At 38.8% G+C, this 24,242-nt stretch overlaps 1 protein-coding gene across 1 annotated transcript in view; it reads left to right on the plus strand.

The window, feature by feature from the left end:
- The first annotated feature begins 16,581 nt into the window (after positions 1–16,581).
- The window catches only part of ADRA1B (adrenoceptor alpha 1B), a 17,880-nt gene continuing 10,219 nt past the window's right edge, over positions 16,582–24,242 (plus strand). The window contains exon 1 of the mRNA XM_009583592.1: positions 16,582–17,554. Coding sequence (XP_009581887.1) covers positions 16,582–17,554 — 973 coding nt within the window. The remainder of the gene's footprint in view (positions 17,555–24,242) is intronic.

Below are 24,242 nucleotides of genomic sequence, written 5' to 3' on the forward strand. Positions count from 1 at the left end.
TCCAATTCTGAATAAATGCCAACAAGGAGAATTTTACCAAAGAATTGTTACTTTTAATTTCACCTGAATAGAATAAATAACAAGCCAATCAAAATAAGTCCATAATGCTATCCTATAAGCCTCTGTTCCTCTCTGTGTCCTTGCAGATTACTTCATTTCTAAACCTGTAATAACTTCAGGCTAATGCAGTCCTAGTATTCAGAATATGTTTAATTTGGCTTTTTTCACTTGTGTGAATAAAAACCCCCACTCTCAAAGATATTTATTGAAGATGTATGTTTTGTGAATACATTCTTATTAATGTTTGCAAAATACTTTCAGACTCTTGACTAATAATGGCAAATAAGAACTTGGGAGATGCAAATCTTCAGAAAATTGGAATATGCCTTAAGTCATGAAAAGTTAATGAGGTTCCTTATTACCACTTACCAAAAATCCCAAAATCAATCAGGTTCATTGTACAATATTTAATGATCTTTTATGTTACAGTTTTTTAATGTAAGTTCAGACATGGATCTGCAAATTATACAGTGTTTCCGCTTTCTACTTCTCCATTTATAATAAGGAACTTTTTAGACAAATACCCCCCTGCTCTTAATTTGCTGAACACATGATCACAGTTGCTTTCTCTGGGGCTCCCCTTGCTACTGCAGGAATGATGTCTGGGCCATCATTTAATGGATGATGGAAGATATTAGAGATATTAGAAGCATAGTTGTTAGACTTTCAGCAACAGCAAAACACATTTTACCTGTCCATCTGTAGTTTCTCACCAGAGCAGTAAGCATTACTGTCAAGCGCTACACTGGAGTGGGAGTTTCTAAGCCTCCCTCCCAGTAGGCTTCACCCATTACAGTTCCCCCCACCCCGTTGCTTCCCCTCCATGCCCTCCACAGCCCATGGCTTTGCCTCACTTGTAGGGAGCAGCTCCTTCTCAAAATCAGGACAATCCTGGCAACCTTATGACAAACCTATATGAGCACTAGCAGTGACCTCCACTCCAATCCTTGCCATGATCACAGATCAGCAGCTTTCACCCTCTCTGGAAGTCCCCAACAGCTCCCTTCCAGTACACACCTTCCCATATTCCTGGGTTAATAGCTTGGAGCTATTAACCAAGCTCTATGATTTCTTCAGTCTAAAAGGAAGAAAAAAGCCCTAGTTTTCACCCTGCTCCAGGTACAGCTAAACGCTGAGCTACCCCTTATCTACTTGCCACTCCAACATTTATCCAATTCTTCTGCAAGCATGCTGGAGAGTGCATCTACTAGCCAGGTACCCAACTGAAAATGTTCAAAGAACAGTGCGAGCCAGGTACAGGCAGGCAAAAAGGAGAAAACTGATGGAAGGAAAATCTCGTGACAACCATGGGAAAGAAATGAAATATGAGAGCCGTATAGGTGAGCCGTTGCATGTCCCACTTTGAGACAGGTAGAGGAGGAATTTGAATCCTGGCCTACCCGTAATTCAGATGAGTAACTTTGTCACGGAGCTATCTCATGTTGGGCCTTTATCTCTCTGATACTGACCAGAACTTCCACCCTGCCACATAACAGCAAGTGAAAGTTTAGCAAAATCTCCATGTTCCTATGGAAGGTTTGGATTACAAAGAATCTAAAAGAATTTGTAAAGATTTCAAAGAATTTGTAAAGATTTCAAAGAATTTGTGATGAAAATCTGTTTCACTGGAAAATTCTGATCAGCATCTCTAAAATGTTTGCTTAGCAGGGACACAGCTTAAGTTTCAGACATATGGAAACATCTTATGGTACTATCCAGCAATAAACAGTGAAAAAAACAGCTATTATCCCCTACTTGGGAGTTACCTTCATTTCTTCTAGTAGCAGCTTACATTCATCATGCATCTGCTGCAAGTGAGACTTGCAGTTTGAGACGCATCATATATTCGGCAGCACTGAGATCACAGTGACGTGCAAAGCAAGGCAAGAGAATCACCCCTTCATCCATTCCAAAAATACTCCTGTTACAGCCAGCAAGAGCACACGCTGCAGCCGATCTGTCCACCACCAAAAAGACCCAAGTTGTATTTCTAACCGCTCCATTTTTCCAAGACTGAAGGACGTCACAGAGACAGGTACACCACTAAAGTTCTCCATTGCTCATTTCTTTTTAAACATTGATGTTATTTCTCTCTGTAATAACCTCAGAGTCACACAACAGATGAACAGGCACTCACCCTGTTAGTATGCGTAAAAGGCTACAGAGGCTCTGTGAAAAATTCACTCTAGCAGAAGCAGACACAGGAATCATGATTGTAAGTATAAAGAGAAGAAAATCACATTTGTATTAAAGTGGGTATATATATTTTTATATATATATATATGCATGTGGGAAGGGGGAAAGCTTGGGTGTTCACAGAATTATATTTTCCTCCCAGCTAGTAATAGTATCTTTCTGATATATCACTTTTCAGCTAAATGTCTGAAGGTATTTTACTTAAAAGACAGGCATCATCATTTCCTTGTGAAAGGTAGAGAAACTCTGGCACTGGGAGGGTGCATGACTTGTCTAAATTCACTCAGCAACCCGTTAGAAGAGCTCAGACTACAGTTACCATCTCCTCATGCTCAGGCCAGTGCCCTACCTAGTAGCAACACTGCTTCTCCACACCAGACCCCAGAAGTGGGGTGTATCAGAGCATTAGTCTGATCAGAAGAGATCGCAGCTCAAAGGCTGAGGTATGGTGTTGTGACATTTGTGATATTCTTAATGTACATTGTACTGCTATTAACTTGATAGTGCCTTACTGCTATATATATACACAGGCAAATCATTCACATAAAATCATGCGAGTCTTTGTTTTCATTAAATAACATGCATGACAGGAACTTTTCTCTCCTCCATCAGCTCTGGAGAAGTCCGGGATCTATTTTCTGGCTACAGTTACTTTATGATCACAGTTAAGATGAGAGTGACAGACATTGAAGCAGTCTGATTTTATCCTTGCAATTGGAAATATTTTTTGTCCCTGAATATATTTCAATACATTTATGGTAATATCACACTCTGAGGTGGTAGAACTGAAGACAGACAGATACGAAGATGAGATGCAGGCTATAGCATTATTCTGAATATTCTCCAGATTTGTAGCTGTTTCTATTCTAGACATCTACTGCACTGCTTAGATGGAGATAAAGGCAACAAGTGAAATGAAACCTTTTCTCCAACGTATATTCCAAAAAATCTTGCAGGGTTCCACAGAATTAAAACTGTCTTAGCTCTTTTGCAGTTTTACTACTATAATGTGCTCACTTAATTTATGATGGAAATAACATGTTTGAGTTATCATTATTCATTTTAGCTTCTTCTACAGTTTCATTTGTCCTCCTGCAACTCTCCATTGAGTTTGCTTAGGCTATAACTAAAGATCTCTTGGGATCCTGGATCTTGCCTTCTGAACAAAAATTTCAGTGACTCATTCTCATACATATTTTCTTCCATTATCTTCATCACAGGCAAATGTTCATGCTCATTCCAAAAGGTCAGAAGGAAAGAAGCTCTAACCAGCTTCCTGTCACAAATAGGTCAGAATCTTCTTTCCTTAGATGTCCTTAAACAAAGGTGAGTTATTTTTTAACCAGAGGCTGCTGGAGCAGTTTCTGGTTACAACTACATCTCCTTAAGCCACAGAGATGTTGGGTGATTCCTACCCAAAAAGGGAAAGTTGCTAATCAGAACAGTGGTGCCAGACTGACTGACAAGTCTAATGACTTCATTTGGCATCACTAACTTGTAAGCTAGTCGACGCCTTATTGAATTGTTTTTTCTAATGGATATGTACGGTGCTGGAGTCAAGAATGTCATTCTTAATTACAACAAATATTAACCTGAGTAATAGACTTGGAATGGACAAAGTCTGCAGAAGCACTGCCTGGTGGGGACACAAATCATCCAAAAGACACCCCATATATCAGCTCATCAACAATTTCTAAAGGATAATTTCCTATTTGTTTGAAACATGTATTATGTATAATTAAAAAAAACCTCACGGACCAGAAATCATTGGCAATATCTCAAAACACGAATTTCTGAGGATGCTATCAAGTGCATAGTCCTTTTTCATACATTGCAATGTACCGTACCCATTGGTGCACTCAGCTTTTCCAAAAGACTCCTGTTCTATGTCCCTCCACATATTTCTGACAGATTCATGCAGACAGTTTCACTCATAGAGCTCTCAGGTATTTCTCTGATCTTTCCCTGGACGCAGTTACTCACAGTCCTCCTTCATCATTTAGTTCTTTACATCAAACACTAGCAAGATGATGAGATGTTCTCCAGGACAGGTGGTAATGACTGGATGTGGGTCATGCATTGCCCAGCTTGTAGAATGATCTTGTGAAAACTCTCTGAAAGTGAAACTATTCCTGATGGGTCAAAACTGCTGCCTTTAGCTTATTTTTATTTCCGACTCACAGTGACTTCTGACACTTTCAAGAATATCTCTTGCAATGAGCATGTAAAAATGTGAATTCCTACTTATTACCTCATTAAGCAATAGCCTGAAGCAGCTGCATTCTGCAGCACCACACTGCTTTGCTTTTGGTAAATGAATCCAAGAGTAGATACTCCAGTGGTTATAGGCCTTTTCAGGAAAAGGCCCTTATCTTGTACGTCTGGTGTTACAGCTACATTGTTTATGTAAGAAAATGACAAATCAATAACTGTGTTTACCTTTAATAAATTATTGATAGTTCTGTGAGGAATGTAAAGTAAAGTGCTACTGAACTATGCAATCTCTGCTCTACATTAAGCTCTACACTGCTGCCAGTAAACCTCCAGGTTATAGTCAAGGTGCTGGTCACAGACTATAAAGTTCTTAATAGCTTGAATTCCATCAGCTTTCCTTCCCTGTCCTGCTGTACAATCTGCATTTAGCACCAGAATGCTTCAGGCAACTGTCCCAGTGATGAGACTTCAGAGGGTTTGGGACATAGGGTCAGGCTGCTCACAGGAGCCAGCCCTCCTGCCTGGTGGCATTAGCTGGAGTCGGCAACTGGAGCATTGTTCATGCTTCTTGATAATTACCAGATCATTTTTCTCCTGTTGGAAAGTATTTCTTGTTGCTGCCTGGTTTTAGTTGCTGATGCTAAAAAGGATTATAGAGCATAAACTCCGTGTAATGGTGAATGCTTCTGACTGCAAATTACGTATAACAAATCTGGGCACTGCACTGGTAGGCACAACATACCTATGCAATCCATAATAAACATTTAGACTGCTTAGGCACCTGTTGAAGTAGTTAAATAATCAAAGTGAGAACTGCAAAGATGGTTCGTGGGTTTTCTTCTTTCTCTCCTTTGCAATATGGAGGGATCAGGTGATTTCCCTGGCTTGAACCCATTTATGCAATGATTCTAAAACCATTTGCACTCTCCTGATTTGCACTGCCACAGGACACGTGCGGATAAGCAGCAGCCAGTTCTCACATGTCCCTCTGTTAAACCACAGGACTATGAAAGCAGCAGAGATTATTTTAGTTCTACAAAATAAAGCTGTTCTCATTGTTCTTTTATACTACCATCAACTATTAGACAATTACACAATGCAGTTCACTTTTATATCTAATGCACACTTAATCAGAATTAAATAGAATTAGGTCTTTCCCAGTTGCTTTAATAGTAGATATAATTATTCCAAGTCTTGACAGGAAAAAGACAAGAAACGGATGTTTCCTTTCACCTAATTTTTCTCTGGAGAAATAGAGAGTGGTTATGGATTTTTATGGCTTCTCACAAGAACAAATTATGGAAAAAGTAGCAGATTCATGAATATTTAACGTTAATTCAAAGGAGAGTTCAGTGTTCATTTTAACAGAAAATACAAGCCAAACTAATTCTTTTCTTTGAAGTTCTCACAGTTCTACCTGCAAGTATGTGTTCTAGCTACTGAATGCTCAACTGTCACTGATGCACTGGGTAATACTGAAGAATTCATTTATTTTTCCTCTTACACTCATCTCTAAAAGATGGAGTAGCGTGCACTTCTTTTATTTACTCTGAGTGGTCTGAAACCACTAGTGCATATTTTAAAGTATTATGAGATGTTTATATGCATTTAAAACACTGTTGTGAAGGAGGAGAATCTGTAACTCTTAAATACCTGGCTCACAAGCTGAGTCTTAATAAAGTACTATGGAAGAGGGAATATCTTGATTCACTATTTAAACAGGAGTCTCTAATTGTCCTTATAAGAAAAGACACAAAAGAGACAGTTTCTCTCAGCAAGTTCCAGACTACAGAATGGTACAAACTTTTCTTTCTCCTGCTTAGATCAGCAGACTGTTAGGAGTGGCACATTTGAAGACATGAAAGAAGTCACTGTTCCAGTTCTTTTTGCTATGTTTGCTAAAAAGTTCTCTTTCTTTCATTCCCTCCTTGTATAGTAAAGAGGTCCTCTTTGTCCTTTACTTCTTTATTATCTTAATGTTTTCAACACTGGACTAAAGAAGCTTTCTATCCATTTGCAATCCTTCTCCAAGCAATTCTGCCATTTAACATTAATTTTTTTACTGCAATGAGTTCAGCAAAGGAAAGACTGGATAATTATTGAGATACAGAGGAGAAACACAAGTTTTTCCAGCTTCTCTAGGATTTTTAGCTGGAGCAGAGAACCAGTAAGACAGGAAGCCTAGACTTGCTTCCTTTTCTCAGAGATATACGTATTTTAACAAAACTAGAAGTCAAAAATACTTCAAGAATAAAAAAAATGGCTTGATTCCAATAAAGATATCCTCAAATATATCTAAATACCGATTTATGAAAAGGAACAGATCAAATTAGATATAAATTGACATTGATTTCTTTGAATGAAGATCTAGGGTCCATTATTTTAAGGCCTGTATTATTGCACACATAAAACTCAGTCACTCACTCTCCCAGGCATTTTCATCAAGGCAAAACATCAGAATGGGTTGGTATATCACCACAGCAAGATGAATTTCAGTGTTTATCAGCAGTGAGTCCCCATCCACTTACTGGCAATAAGATATTTACGCTGCAATTGCGAATTCTAAACGTCATAAAGATGTAATGAAGTACTGTGCACACCATGATCAGAACTTAATGAAATGGAGAGAGACAAAAAATAAGTTTATGGTTTTTTTTTTAAGGAAATATTGGTCTTTCACAAAAATGTCCCAACCTGTAAAATTCAAGTTTAGATTTCAATGCCCCAGTATTTTGGGACCCAAATTGCTATGACCTGCTAGAGGCAGAATAAACCATCTGGATATTTAAAAACAAAGGGAGCTATCATCAGGCTCAGAAGTAATCCTGGCTCTCACACAAAGATCACGGGGGAGGTTTTCAGAAGTTTCTAAGGGCCAATAAGATATTCTGGTACTTAAAGATGAAGGTCAAAAATATCAAGACAGCACAATCCCCACTCATTGCAACTACAGCATTAAGCCAGCCTAGATATCTTTGAAAAATCTTTCCCAGCCACATTTCTGTTCTGTTAAAAATATTACTCTAGGCTCAGCACCTAATTATTAGAATGAAGAAATGGCCTTCAGAAGGCGGCACAGAAATGAGACTAATTACTTATGACATAATCTGCCAGTATGAGAAGCTTCTATCCAGCCTGAATTTACCTTCAAGTTTATTTCTTGAGGCATGGAGATTTATAACACTGCAGTCATCTTAGCTAGTTTATCAGTGATTGTTTCATTAGCCACATAAATGTCTAATCTACTTCTAATCTTACACAGCTCTTGGCACAATGTTATTTTATGACAGTGAGTAACATGAGTTATGTGTTGTGTTTAAAATGTTTTTCTTTTTTCAACATTTAATTACTGTCCTCTTAATGTCATGTTAAATATTTCAAATGAAGACTAGTTTATTTAATGTAAATAAATATATCTAGCCATGTGCCTTCTTTTAAAAAGACTGTGCAGTCTGTATTAATCTTTATTTTTATGATCTAGACAGACTGTAATATGGAGATTAAAACCTCAAGTTCATTCCATTGTAATTCTATTCTAAAAGAGTCAAGTTATGAGATAGCTTAAATGCATAGGAAAGGAAAGGATTCTTTCAGGAGAGCCTGGTATCCCCTTCCTGCCTCACCACCACAATTAAACTGCTTTACCTAGGAAGCCCAGGCCAGCATCCGACAAGCCCTCTTTTCACCAGTAGGACTTAATGAGAGGTTAAGGTGCTCAGAGCCTTGCAGAACAGTTCAAATAAAGTGTGGCAACTTTCTAAATAAATCATGACGGTATTTAACATGGTGACTTCTGGACAGGCATGGACAGATCTGCCTCACTCCACTCACACTTCACTTTGGCCAGGCTTTAGCCACCTCTGGCTGAGAAGCCACATAGCCATCTCCCAGAGGTCAGTGTTAGGCTAAAACGCCCTTCTGGGAGAATCAGTGGCCTAGTTCAGCTATCACAGCTGTTCCACTGCTGGGCTGAGCAAGCTAACAGTCAGCGCATGCAAAACACAAGCATTGAAACTCATCTGGTTCCTATAAATGTCCCCTTATTGGATTAAAATTCTCAAAGATTGCACATGTCAGAGATTTCACGAAGGTTTAGGACTCATCTCCAACTGGGATCAGGAAGAAATCTTGTTTCCTCAGTGCAGTTTAGCACAGCATTGTAAGGGATTTACACTTTCTTTTGGACAGCTTCTCTCCAGGTTTTCATTGCAGATGGGATACAGGCCAGCTATGACCAACCAGCACACTTTTGCTACAGGTCTATTTTATTACACTCACCAAAGACAAAATCATTCTTTTTGTAATAACTTTCTCATAGAATACTTATTCTGTGTTCTGCTGTGTTTTATTTATCACTTTATTTAAAGTGTAAGTCCTTCAAATGGCCCAAGCTTTTCAGTCACTAGCATGCCAAGTGATACCTGTCATAAGCTGGCAACTGACTTACAGCCAGGGTTTCTTTCAGGCACCTGAGCCGTGCCAAACTTTGCAATATATAATGTCAAGACTGCTGGAGCTTAGATTCATTCTTAGCTTACAAATCAATAGGTTTATGAAAGAATCTAAGCATACTTTAAAAGGTCACAGCTACGATGGGGGGGAAATCTGACTACTAAGAAAGGATGAAAGATGAGAAGAGAAGGAAATAAAATAAGACTTCTGATCAGCCAAAGCATCAACCATTATTAGAAATTCATTACAGGGAGCACTGTGTACCCTGCACTGCCAATTAGCCAGTATTCACCATGGCAAGCCCATGGCCTTAAATAAAGCTATTTAGTTTATGTACCCAAAGTACATAAATGTGAAAATGGCTCCTGAAGACTAAGATAACTCACTTTCACCTCCCACTGCCCAGTTGAGAATTCTTAGATTATCTCAGTGGTTTGAGAAGGCTAATAAGCTCCTAACTCATACGGTCTCATGGAATTAGAGAGAGATTCCTGAATCTAACACACATTTCCCTTTCATCCCTTTTAATTTCAAGGCATAGTTAATAAGGACTATGGGGTTTTTCTCAAGGCTTACATATTTCAAGCAACAATTGAAAGGGCACAATAAAACCCTTTGAAAAGTTTCCCTTTCTCCTCCTGCATTTATGGCTTTAATCCATGTTGTTCTGGTTAGCCACGCTGCAGTATAACAGCAACTAAGTGACCAAATTTCTAGACAGAGAAGAAAAGAGGACACCAATCAAAACTGCACATTGTGCAAGCAGAGCAGCAGCATATCCAGTGCAGGGGCAGGTCTATCACACCAGCTCACCAAGCACAGGGCTTTTTTGCAAGCACCTTTACATTGATATTCTATGACAGATTTTCACTATTTTGCATCCACACAAAAAATGAGGACAACATTATAATCCTGCACATGTGTCAAACACAGCTTCATGGCTTTTTCTTATTTTTAGTAAAGATATCCCACGCTTTATATGAGTAACTTAGTAAGATTTTTTTTTTACTGCATTATGGTTTGTCAGAACGTCTTGTCAACTAATATTATCTTCCAATAGCTCTGTGATCTCCCCATAGTTTGCAACCAGCTCCAAGCTAGCGTGACTTCCTGGAAAGAGTCAAATGAGGCTCAATAAAACAAAATTTTCTCCCACCACAAGAATTTCTTTTTATGCTCCCAGAAATGTGCTATTGTTCAATGCCAGTAGGTGGAAAAGCTTAAGAAGAGACCTGCAATTTATAAAAGAACAACATGAGTGATTGTTCCTGTAGAAGTTTTGTGGTTTTTTTTTTTTGCAACAGGGGATGTTACAGGACAGAACCATGTGTTTTGTTTCACTGATAGTCCCAGTGCAACCACAAGCAGAAAATAAGTTGTCTGCATGAATTGATAAGAGGGTCATAAATAATACGAAAATTATAGCCTGTACACCAGCAGACCACAAAGAAAAGTCAGGACTTCACGGGTTCTCTCTTTTTTCCTCATCCTCTGGTGATATTTTTCTGATATTTATCTAACTCTGTGATAGTTACTTCTCCAGCAGTTTTAGTCCTTTCCTGGGAAGATGCCAATAATATTACCTTGGAGTAGGGAGAAATCTTGAGGGGTTTTTTTGAAGATCAGCAACCCAATGACCTAGTTCAAGCAGCCTGAAGGAGCCTGTTTATAGCTGTTCATTGGTGCTACTGGCTAAGTGATGCTTTGTTTTAGTAGCAGGAGAGTGTGCAGGCTAGAGTTGCTACTGGAACTTCAGGAAGAGGATAAGAGACCGTCTTCTGAGTAGTAGTGCTCTGCCCTCTCCTTTCTCCCCAACTCCAGGAAGCAGAGGGCAGGTAGCAAAAGAGAGCAAAGGGTCATGGACCACGTGATGAAAACATGGAGGCAGATAAACTGAAAAAATGCATCGTTTAGATAAAGCATAGAGAAAGGCAGAGAGACTCAGATGTAGCACCTCGTTACTCTTGTTTTCTCTTCTTTTGGAAAGGATGAAACAGCTTGCAGTCATCCGTGCTTCCTGGATGCTACGGTGATACTATGTTGTTATAGACAGAGAAAGAAAAAGAGATCCTGGAGCCTGCTGAGATTAGCAGGTCCTCCCCCTGTCTTTGCTCTTTGTGGGTCTGTTTAGTGCAGTGTTTGGTTGCAAACTGTGTACTTTGTGAAAAACAGGTAAGAGTCTCAGAGCAGAAGACACAAAACAGTATCTGTTTGTTTAAAGCTCCTCCCTTAGTGCACTCACCTAACGCAAGCCATGGGACAGGATGGCAGCCTGAGGGGAACCTGTGCACCAAACTGGCCCCATGGTTTCTGATAAAGTGCAGTTTGCATCAAAAGAGCAGCATCCCCCAAAACTGTCTCAGAGACCTGTAACACCTAGGTTTGTCTTTAGAGAAGATGTAATTTGCAGTACTGTGAATTCCACATTGGCATGTCTTTTTTTTTTTAATTCAATTGCTCAGTGACATTTTTGTAAAGACTGACGGCATTAAGTGGGTCCATTGGCTTCCCAAGCATTTTAAAGCTGAAAACTACCCACACAGACATGCACTCATTCCTCCCACTACTGGAGAGAGAGATGCTGTGTTATTTTCTCTCTCTTTAAGGCAGGGACATACTTTTCCAGACTTCCAAATACTGATTTTTTACCAGACCTAAATACGTAATCCATTACCCTCTGCCCAAAAAAGTTCAGATGACATCATCCTCATGAACTCTGTTTCTGAGATGGGGCCTATATCAGTAGTTGGTAATTTTGGGGGTCTTCAGCACATCTCTAGCAGAAATGCACAGCTAAAGGAGTGTGAAAAAGAACATTTTAGTGTGGGAAATGGGCCTGCAAAACCTAAATCTGGAAGAGGATTTAAGAGCCAGTGACAATATAAAAAGCGTAGTATTTTAGTTAATTGACTACATTTTACTTAGAAAATGCTCTTTAAATTCTATTTACATAAAAATGACAAGCACTGAATCACAGCAGCAGAAAAGATGATTCAAAATTGCAAATGTTTGCAATCTTCTTTTGGCAAGTTCAAGCTAATAACCTTAGCTTTTAATACAATCCTATGATAAATTCTTTTTACCCCGAAAATAAAACCACAGGTTTTTACATATTATTACTGGACAACCAAAAATTAGCATTTTAAATGCATTTTTTCTCTTCTCTTCATGGAAATTGACCCTTTCCTGAGGTTCAGGGTGTGTGTGCACCCATTCAAAGGAAACTAGATTCTGCTTAACCATGAAATGTAAGGAAATGATAATCCTGTGTATTTCCAATGTCCGTGGAAATTTTTCACAACTCTGGCTAAGCCAGAGAGGTTTTCTATGAAGGACAAAGATGTGCTAATGAGCAGTAATGGAAATGAAAGAAATAATTTTGTGGATCACACTGTCTGTGGATTTTAAGTGTTGTCCAGTGGTCCTTAGAGAAAGAAAGAAGAGTTCAGAAAGAACACTTGTACCAAAACAATAGTAACATTTTGCACCATCTGTAATTAATAAAACAAGCTGTAAAATAAGTGTAGCTAGGTAACTAACACTGACGTTTCTAACGAAAACAGACAAGAGTTTCATCTTTTTAACAGTATATTTTTAATGACTGACACCATCTACAAAGAAGCTGTATTATAAAGAAAATAATCTAGTGTCAAACAATCAGTCTCTCACATTTTCTCTGAGCTGCAGATACATTTTATGCATCACATGAGTCTACATACCCACCCACAACCATATAAAAAACCTTCCTCAAGCCCACCTTCTCACTCCACTTGTTGGGAATGTTTTAGTATCAGAGACAGTGGCAGAGAAGTGAGATATTTCTACAGCTGCATCCAATGCCCTCCTCATTGCTTCTTGCTTTTCATACTTCTTTCATGGGAGGAAGGCTTTTTGGTTTGTGCAGGTATGACAAGAACACTTGTATCAAATGTGATAGCATGTTCATGATACTGTTCAAGTCAGAGTGAATAAGCTAAACTATTTCTGACACTATAGGCTTGTTTTTCTTCAGTCATATGTTTATTTATTTCTTTGAGTTATCAGGGTTTCTAATTAAATCAAAGAATTAACAGGAATTATATAAAACTATATGTAGATACACTCACTTAAATTCTATGTCAGCTCATACTCCCATGCCCAGTTAGGAAGTAGGCTGTATTGTTATTCACCAGTGTTGCAAAAGTGCTCTGGGAAGTGCTTCTGCTGTGTTTCTGAAATCAGATCAAAATGCCAATACATATTTTTAACATAACTTTGTAAAAGAAGAATAAAAGGAACACAGCTCTTTACAAAACTTAGCCACAACAATAGGACTCCTTTTGCATCATTTATCTAATCCAACAAAATTAAAAGTTCAGCATATTTCAAATTTTGAACTAGTCTAAGAACATATGAAGACGTTCTCCATGTTTCCTCAAATGTATGTTCTGTATCCAGCCTTTTGCTGCTTCAGCAAGCTCTCAGCAGAAGTACATTGAATAGCTAAAGGGCATCCTGTCTTGCTGTACGTCATTATTGAAATAATATTGAGTAGAATCTCCAGGCTATTAAATTTACTTTTTCATTGAAAACTATGATTCATGTGAATTAAAGTAACTCTGCAGTGAATACGATCAGATGTTTTCGATTGCACTGGCTTGAAGTGCTACCTTGGACTTGGCAGAAAAAGTAGCCTAGTTTTCATGGTACCTATTCTATCATTCATCCAAAGGTAGGTAAATAGTTAGCGTTCCTGTCTGGGTTTCAATACATTCTGCTTTATTATAGCACCTGCCACTGAAGATCTCAAAGCAATTTGTGAACATTAATCAGCTGAGCCTCAAGACTATTCAGCCAGTATGTTATTACACAGACTGGTAAACAAAGATGTGAAAACACATCAGACTTCTCAGCAGGGCTGTAAGAGATGAACAGTAGCTTTGTCTTCCTTTTTGTCCCCTAGAATAGGACTTTTCTGTCTGTTGTTTCATCTAGAGGGGCAGAGAAAGCGCTAGTAAGGGAAGCATACTGGTCGCAGTACTCCTGCAGCAAAAGATACTGAGCAAAGAAACGTGTTTTAGTCCAACCACTGCCAGTTAGAATCCTTGTTCCCTTCCCTTCTGCCCTTTCTTGCCACTGCTGTTGGCAAGGGGTCCTGGACCTTGCCAGCAAGCTGGAACCAGCTGACTCCTAGAAGTGGCTGTTGAAAGGCTATTGAAAGATCTGGTTCCTCAGGGCTACAGAATCCTAATGTGGTGTGGCTGAAGCCGGGGAGGAGTTACAGGCCCTGTTATTCTTTGCAGGCTGGGCACGTCCCACATGTTGCTAGCTAAAAAACTGAAGTAGACCAATTTACTCCCTCACTGATCTTTTCTTATCCAGCCTCTCCACATTTTGCAGTGATCATATTTTCTTACATGCCAAAGGCTGAAACATCGTTATGTCTGGACCTAATGATCTAATCAAACTAACTTTAATCAATTTAGCTCAAGCACCACGAGTGGGAAGATGCAAGCTTCACTGTAGGCTATGCAATCCCACCAGGATGCCCAGGCAAGCAGCTACGCCCGTTGCCCTCTGCGCTACCACAACTCCACTGAGAGTGGTACCGAGTCAGATGCCCTGGCCACACACAGCTGTAATCACACCTCCTGACAGCTGTGTCTGCACCTTCACAATGGGAGAGAGCCTCTAGCCTGGGGAATTCACAGTTTAAACAGACAAGGCGGAGAAACAAAATCAGAAATCACAAACAAAACTGAGAGTGGTATGTGGAGTCCAGCAAGAATTGTAAGTGTGAAGGATATATGTCCAAAATCAAAGGCTGCTAACTGCTTTTACTAGCAATGAAAGCTCTGCCTTCAAAAGAGCAGAGGCAGAAAAGCTGAGGCTAAGCTCATAAACTGAGTGTTTGTTCCTCTTCCCTTCAGTGACTCTATGACATGCTGTCATTCTTGTAAATGTTTCAGAGAAGTTTTTGAATGATAGTGCTTTGCTATAGTCCCTGCTGTTGGGAAGGGCTATACAAACATCTGCCATACACTCCTCAAATAAAATTCAGCCAGAGCTTTTGTTTACATGGTTTGTCCTTAAAACCAGCACTCAGCTGCAATTTTCAGCCATAGCTGCCTTATTAAAAATGAACCTTTTATTTTAAACACAGTACATTTTGTAACAGGAAAATCAATATACAGTAACCCAGAGTACTGCAGACAACAGCTGTAGGACATAATCTGATGACAGAAAGTTGAGAACAGTATTTTGGCAGTTATATGTTCAGCTAATCTTTCACTTTTTGTTTTTAATGGCACCGAGCTATAAAGATCTGAGATTTCTTCCCACCTGGTGACCCAAAGCTACACAAATGAAGAAGCCAAGAAACCACTGTTTTCAACATTAAAGGCTATTAAATAAAAAATAAATCAGTTGTGACTTATTTTTTCCTTTATAGGATACTGGTAGGTCTTCCCAGAGCTACAGTGAATTAACAGTCTCAGTGATCTCACAGCCCTTAGCAAAGATATAGGAAGACACTTAAGCATAAAGAGTACTTTGAAAAGACTACTAAATACTTTTCACTGCCTTCACTTTGGCTGTGGGTGCTCAGCTCTGTTCAAGGCTGGAATTCGCAATGCACCTCTGCTTAGAATAGTTATCTAGGTAGAAAAGAGATGAAGCCACAGATGTGCCTGGTACACAGGAGTATAGAACAAACATGAAGATTTTAATAGACATTTTGATTTTGATCATCTGTTACTTTTTCTTTATTAACAGAAAGTTTAAAATTAGAACAAACTATTCCATGTATGTTTTTATGCCATCATTAAATACTGAATCTACGAATTAACTAGTGATTTTTGGAACCTACCTATTTGTCCTTAAAAGGTGGGACATTATTAGTTGTCTAAAATGGCATGTGATTCACTTTGATTACAAAATAAACTCAAATACATTTTCTTGGTGAGCGAAAGGCAAAGGGTGCTAGATCATTTTGTTCTGAAATTGCTTTTTTCACCACATCCCACTGAGTATATTTTTCTCAGATAATGAAACTGGTTTTTTTAAGGCTTCCAATCCAGATTTATGTGGTAAATGCTTTAATTAAGATTGATATATTCCATTTGTTTAGCTTTCAGACTTCGATATGGAAGTTTTAACCTGAGCTGCATTGCCCTCTAGCGCTGTGACGGGGCCAGCCGCAGTGATGTCACTAGCACAGGCAGTGTGAGCACAGGCAGCCAGTTCATGCAGAGCTGCCTAAATGCTGACAAACCCTTCTTGGAGACGCATGTCACAGCAGCTAGACAGGGGCATCCTTCCAACAGAACCACAAATGCACAAGGGAAAACAGTAAACCTGTCTTTTATTTCAGGGACATCATGATCGAAACAGCTACTTTCAAGCTCCAGCCAAGACTTCTGCCTGCTAATTTCTGTTTAAACGAGTTCGTATGAGAAATTAAGCAAGTTTGAACAGCCTATTATTTCTGACAGGCTTCAGAGGACTTCACGCTGTGCAAGTTTTACGTGCTTATAGCTGACAGCTTGCTGGGGAGATGAGTTCTCAATCTAAAGCTGGCCGGAGCTTTGCAGCAACTTCTTGGGTAGAAAGATAAGTTTCAACTGAACTCAAACCATCTGTGTGTCGGGCAAGGGATCCAATCATAATTTGCTATGGAGGATGATTTTTAAGATGAATACCTACCTTGGCGATAAATCCAATTCATCAATACCTGGATATTTGAAAGTGTCTGCACTAAATAATGGCAATCTTTCTGCAAACAACTCCAATGAGACAGCAAGCAATCTGGATTCACCTGCCTTGGATATCAGTAGGGCGATAATTGTGGGGCTTATCCTAGGTGCCTTTATACTCTTCGCTATTATAGGTAATATCTTGGTAATTCTCTCTGTTGCTTGCAATAGACATTTAAGAATCCCTACAAACTATTTCATAATTAACCTCGCAATAGCAGATTTGTTGCTGAGTTTTACTGTCCTTCCATTCTCTGCTACACTGGAAATCCTTGGCTACTGGGTTTTGGGGAGGATATTTTGTGATATATGGGCAGCAGTTGATGTGCTATGCTGTACAGCTTCTATTTTAAGTCTATGTGCAATTTCTATAGATAGATATATAGGGGTACGTTATTCTCTTCAGTATCCAACCTTGGTAACAAGAAGAAGGGCAATTTTAGCTCTCCTAGGTGTCTGGGTCCTTTCCATGGTGATTTCTATTGGGCCTCTTTTGGGCTGGAAAGAACCAGCACCCAAGGACGATAAAGAGTGCCGTATCACTGAAGAACCATTCTATGCTTTGTTTTCTTCCTTGGGGTCATTTTACATTCCTTTAATCGTCATCCTCATCATGTACTGTCGGGTCTACATAGTGGCAAAAACAACTACTAAAAACCTGGAAGCTGGGGTTATGAAAGAAATGTCCAACTCCAAGGAGCTGACTTTACGGATTCATTACAGGAACATTCACGAGGACACGTTAAACACCACCAAATCCAAGGGTCACAATCACAGGAACTCCTTAGCTTTCAAACTTTTAAAATTCTCTAGAGAAAAGAAGGCAGCCAAGACATTGGGAATTGTGGTTGGCATGTTTATCTTGTGCTGGCTACCCTTCTTCATTGTTCTGCCACTAGGTAAGTTGGTAATCAAGGGATTGCGAGGGGAGGGGGAGGAAGAGGGTTAGTTGTTTACTACAAAAATATCATAGAAAAAAATCAGATGAATGATAAGTAGATATCATTTTGAGAACTGCAGTGAACAGATGAAAGGAAGGGAAGTGAAAGTGATTTACTTCTGACATTGGCTTTTTCAAAGAGTCATGCTGAAACTTTGTAAAGTGTGCAGCCTGCAGAAAGTCTGCTCATCTGGTAGTCCTTCTCAGTGATGCGGTAGATGTCAAATGAGGGGACAATATCTTCAGAGTTTATATATTAAATCCCCCTTTATGGTCTTTGTTTGAATTGAATTAGGTTTCAGAAACATTTTTATAGGATGCTTTAACAAAAATCCTAGATAAGAACACAAAAAGAGTTTCAGTACTGAAATGTTCTTGTTTTAGTTTACTGTTAGATGTTTGGACTATAATACAGTAGGTCTTCTGGCATCATTAGGTGTCTTAAATGGAAATGAACCTGATCTAATGATGAGGTGCAAAACTCCCCTGAGCTTTGGGAAGCTGAAAAACTTCTAGTTCTCAGTTCAAATGTCACTGATCAAATCCTAAAAGCAAAACCACGAAGCCCACTGATCCCCACAGAAAGGTTCTTGTTGGTTTCAATAGGTCTTAGTTCAGGCATTTCAGGAGATTGCCATGTGAGCTTTTGGCAGCCACTTGGTTCATTTTCAACTTTAAAATATTATTAAAGCATTTGATGTAGCCTTAATGCATTGCTCTGTGTTCCCAAGTCCTTGTGGTATTTGCTTGTATTGTCTTTAATACTAGCACTACCTCTGAAGTGGAATATCTCGAGATACTGAATTACTAAGCTCTCAAAAATATCTGTGCAAAATTCATTTCTCTGAGACACAGACAATCTGGCAGTCTAAATATGGAAAGAGGTGGGGGAAAAAAAAGGGAGAAAAAGCCTTTATTAATGTCCTGTATTCTTGTTTACTTAGTTACCCTACCAAAACATTTCTAATTCAGTGGTAAGTGAATATTTTTAGACGCTGTTGTAGAAAACTAAACTGAGTTCAGCAACCTGGTCCTGGTGAAGTGTTATAAAATTATAATTTCAGTGAATGTGTAATATCATTTAGACGAGAATCTTTACTGCAAGACAACTACTTAAGCTATTGCAGAGCAACTTTATAATCTCTAGCTTATTGCATCATAAACTTAAAAACCTTTATGATTCAATATCTGCATAAAGCTAATGTTAAGTATGTGAAAAATTCCAAACAGAAGGAAAATTGTGAGCAAAGTTCTCTTTGGCTACTGAAGTTTAAGTCCTTGTGCTGGCTCTTAAAGAAAGTTTATAACATAGAGCAAGCTTCCAACTATTGCAAAAATACATACCAGTAGATAGCAACATATTTTCACTATGTGGTACCAGTAGTAGTACTAGATATGTAGCTAGTAGGTCATGATCCCCTGATAAAGTAGATGCCCTCCTTGATTTTGAATTATTGAAGGAACTTTGGAGAAAAAAAGGAAATGTGAATGCAGTAGAGCATATCCTCAGCTAGCAGAAGCCAGTATAGCTACTGACGCTGTTCAACGAACACAGATGCAGACTAGTCCATTAAAAACATTATGATCACAGGGCAGAAGCAATGTGAGAAACAATTAAGTTTCTTGAAAGATTTTCAGTTTTCCCCTTGAGAAGTTATTTCAAAACTCCTGGACCTTCCTGGGAGGTTTAATGAGTCGTTGCTTAAGACACTTGAGTGGAGAATTTATTGTTTGTCACAATACGATTTTATCTCTCATATAAATTGTGCCCAAGGCATCAGTGAGGTGACAGGCTGAGAGCCTCCACCACAGCACACTGTGTGCTGGCAGAGGTGCTGGGTGGGCTGAAGGGCTAAACCCACTGCTGTGAGTTCTGACCCGAGACAGACTGAGTGCCTGTAACCCCCAATACGCTCACTTCCGCGCTGTGAGCACTTGGTGCCCCACAGAGCTGAAGTTCAGAAAGAGTTGACATTGTGCCAGTTAGAAGAGTGAAAAAATCAGCATCTTGGCATTGCAATATAGACTGCTGGCTCTCCTGTCCTCTGCCTAGAAATACTTTCAGGGGCCCAACTCTTAACTGACAGCCTTTAGTCTAAGAAAAGGGAAAAAGAGGTATACATAGTATCCAATATTGTATCCAAATGCATTTAATTATTAGGTACTTTCCCTTTGTTTTGCTGACTAGGAATAGGGCTGGTTTTGTTCCTTGTCCCTGATCTCTTTTTTTAATTTATTTGGCGCACTCCAGAACCTTGTATTTTTCATCTCTGTGTATCAGTGCAAAGTTAATTAATGATGTTAGGCATCACTAACGCATTGTTCACTAAAAAAAAAAGGCCGGGAAAAGACTTTTTCCTGACATGCATAATGCAGCCATTCTTAACTGGAGAAGAGGGTAGAGCAGTGGAGAAAGACTTCTTAAGGAGCTTGCTGTGTGCTGCATTCTTCATACCAGAAATCTTTTGCTTTGTGTCTTGAAGTCACAAAATTAAATGAAATGCTATTAAGAACCCTTACAAAAAGCATGCAATGGTACGAAATCAATTTCAGTGATAGGCAAACCGTAGAATCCAAAAGCTACTGATGATTTACAAAACTCTCCACAGGTGCCCTGGGCTGCTTTAATCACAACCCACTCGCTCATCAGTGCAGGACTGCAAACTACAATACCTTTTCTGCTACTGAGTCCAGACTAGATACTTAACCTTCGCTATACTGGAAGGATAGGCTTCTTCCTTACCCTGTATTTTTCACACCTTATATTTGCACCATTAACCCAAATCATACCCACATATCCAGATCTTTACTTTTTTTTTTTCTCCCTGTTTCACTCAGTAATGCCATGACTCTGCAACATGGCATTAGCAGAGCAGCTCTGGATTTCTGAGGATCCAACCACAAAACATTTGACAAGTTGGTAAATGTTATTTCTGCAACACCCCAAAACCATGTCTTAACAAAACTGCTTATACATAGAGGAGTTTCCTTCATGTTAAAAGTGTCCTCAGCTCCTCTACTAGTTTGCCAGACAAAATTATAATTTATCCACTCTAGAATTTCAATATATTCCGCAGCTACCCATTTTGATATCCCAGACAAAGGATTATTGCATCAGGTGGAAGATATATACTGGGAACTGATGCGGTGCTGAAAGCAGGGATATTGCTTGAATAAATATTCCATGACAAAGGAAAAGAAATAATATTAACACTTACAGAGTGTTTTTCAAGCAAGAATCAAAAGGCTTTGCAAGGAAAGCTCACTGACAGAGGTCTGCATACAGCTACAGAGAGGAATCACAGCACTGACACTATGATGTACTGAGCATCATGAAACGATCAGCACAAAGAATGACACACAATCTCTTTTTGTAGGACTGAACCATGCTGCCTTTAGTGTTAAGCACCTGATGCAGCAAAATTGGTATCAAAGAGAATCATGTGAGAAATTTGTTTTAATTCCAGTAGCTACCAGATATTCTTTCCAGATAGCAATAGAGCTATGGAATATCCTTGTTGCAGACATTCATAAATGCTTTGTAAACAGTTGTTTTGCCACTCAAAATTATTTGTGGTACAGCATAAAAAAGCATAAAAAATAAAATTAAGAGATATGTGTCTTTGAGACAACTTCTTGTGCCATAAATTCAGTGACTCAGCTTTGAAGAGTAAATATCTTGCTTCTTTAAAATAAATGTTTCTTTTCTTCCCCCTCATACAAATCCTTTTTTAGGCATCAGGACTATATTAAATATGCATTGCTGAAAAATGCTGAGTAAAACAGATTATTTTTATCTAAAGACTAGAGCCCTGCAGAAATAAGGTAACACTCATTAAAACTCCCTCCTTTAAACAAAGGAATATCCAATTTTATGCCAGTATCTTTATTAAAAAAAAGAATCCAAAATGAAGGCTCATATGTTCCCCCTGGCTACTAGGTAAAAATTTAGTCTCATTCCTGTTAAATGAAATATCAGACTGGGCTTGCCAATCTTCTCCCAGACTCAGACCTCACACAACACACACAACACACTCTCAGAGCAAAAAGAAAACTCACCACCTCCACTACTTTAACCAAAGCATATTAACTTTCCCAGCCTATTGCTTAACTCCAGTGGAGATCAGCGGAGCATTATTCGCTTCCCAGTTCAGAGCCTAAGTCCTCCTGCTCCCACAAAACCTGTGATCTTATCCACTAAAGTCAGAAACAAAATTCTTGTAACTTAACTGGCAGTGGGATAAGGTCCCGAGAGCATCATAATGAAGATACAACTGTTTTGACTATCCTTGTATCTTAAGCTTTTGAAACCTCTCTATAAAATAATAAAAAAGAATATAAAAATACTCTGCATGCTACAGGTCAGCCAATACAAAATTATTCTTAAAATAAAATGTTATCCAAGTACAGTATGTAGATTTATGTTACATCAGGCCAACCTCTGCATCTCTGCACCAAGAATCCCAAATTAGGCCACTTAGTTTCCCATGGGAAACACTTCAAGGCATTAGGTCCAGTGCTGTCAATAATACTGGGTTCTGCTTTCTGCAAGGCTTTAGGCCTGGTTCGTCTTTCAGCTCATTTTGGTCTTGCCCCCTCTTCCCCTCTCTAATTCGAACCCTAGCTCTCTAGATTTGATGCCCTCAAGTTAATAGTTATACAGAATTTGGACAAATTAATGATATATGTGGCAATCTGACCCTCTGCCCACTTGCAGGTCAATCTTTGGTACAATGTTCAATTGCACAGGTTATAGCAGGAACCTGCTCCTCCTATTTTCTAGCCAATTGCTGTAAAACTAAACATCATAGGGCATTTCTTGACCAGTACAGCATGTTTTGTCACATGCGGAGGACTAGATTATTTCAAGATGATTCATTTTACTACTAAAATAGCCTCCCTTAAGCCCTAGTTTAAGCCCTTTGGTTTGCAAAAAATGCCAATTACCAGTTACTTACAGACTTCTATTTTTAGAACAAAGTTGTTTGTTATCAAAGCAGATGAAACTGCACAAATTCTGAAGGACTGGGTACTTCCTATACAGGCTTTTGATTTGCAGGTCAGAGGAGCAAAGGGAAATCTTGAAGTGTACAGTTTTACAAAAGCAAATACGCAAAGCAATACAGAAAAATGCGAATAGAAAGAAATTGACTCATGGTGACTATTCAACCTCAGGATGGCAGCAACTCCTATCTCAGATGATCAGAAAGCTCCAAGGAAAAAAAAAATTCAGGACTGAGCCACTGGGCAGCAAATCTCAAAACTTGAAATCAAAGACAGGAGAGAAGTGGTAATTTCAGAGGAAACACTGCTTTCAGCATCCAGCATCCAGCAAGGCAGTGGACACAAGGTCCTTACGCCAAAGGTACTTGAAAACACATGTGCTATTGCTCAGGTTGGCAGTCATGGTGAAAGCACTGAGTAAAGTTATACATGTGCATATGGTCCTAAAGCATTGAGGCCATACCTCAGGATCTCAGCTGCATGTTCTTTAGTGTACCTACCTGTGAAATACAGACATGAACAAAAAGTGATGAGCTTTTTAGTATCTTCACTAAAGTCATGCTCCATAGCCCATTGCAAGATTTAGAGCTATTTTTATGGGCTTTCAAGAGATACCTAGAAACTGAAAAGCAATAACCATCAGTCTCTAAGAAACAAAAGAGAAAAAACATAATGGAAGTTCATACAGTATCTTTGTAGCTGTGTTATTCAATTCCATGCTAGAGTCCTATTATTTACCAACGATGTTCAAAACAGATTGCCTCAGTTGTAAGTCAGAAGCGAGAAGGGGAGAAAAAGACACCAAAGAATGCCCAGTAATTGAAGATATTTAAGTATAATAAATGAAATGTCAGCAGACTTAGATTAGCTTTTCTAGACTCCCTTAATCAGCTAATCCTTTGCAAAATATGCATAAACTTGGCCCGTATTTCTTCCAGTTAGCAAGCTGCAAAAGTGTGTAACTTTTTTGGACAAAATAATAATAACAATAATATCATGTTTCTGTCCCTATCTACTGTCAGTTTTAGAGTATCAAACAAGATTCTTACTAAAATTGATCTTGATTTTATCCTATTTATGTGAGGGCAACACAATTTAAACACAACTGAATTCTCTCCCTGGTGTAAGTCATCATAGCTATTTTGGACTGAGAGGTGGTAGACTAGCATATACAAGGATTTATAGGGTTTGTGTCAAAAATTTAAGTGCTTGATGGAATTTTTCCATATCTCATGTATTTTCCGTATCTTGTATCTCTATATTTTGTTATTCAAAACAGACTCGGGAGTTTTTGCTAATATGACAACTATGGATGGGTCATGAAAACCTTAATCCTGTTGCTTTTTTTTTTATTGTTCTTTTTTAAACTACAGATTTCCTCTTTCTTTTTCTTTCTGGGTCGGGCAAATAAAGCTCCTATTCGTCTTTTCAATTGCTCTTCTAAATACCAACTTGCAAATGATCTGTTGTACTGCAAGTTTCTAAAAATAATTTTCAACTCTCAATGCTTTAAGCATCAACATCATCTTTTGTATGACGCTGTAGGAAGGCCATGGACTGCGGACCAGAGCAGGATCTCTGGAACCGACAGGTTATCTCTTAACTTCGGCCTATCAGAGACAATCTTACCACACCAGGAATGC

This window comes from Fulmarus glacialis, unplaced genomic scaffold (assembly GCF_000690835.1).
Source record: "Fulmarus glacialis isolate BGI_N327 unplaced genomic scaffold, ASM69083v1 scaffold3998, whole genome shotgun sequence".
NCBI lineage: Eukaryota > Metazoa > Chordata > Aves > Procellariiformes > Procellariidae > Fulmarus > Fulmarus glacialis.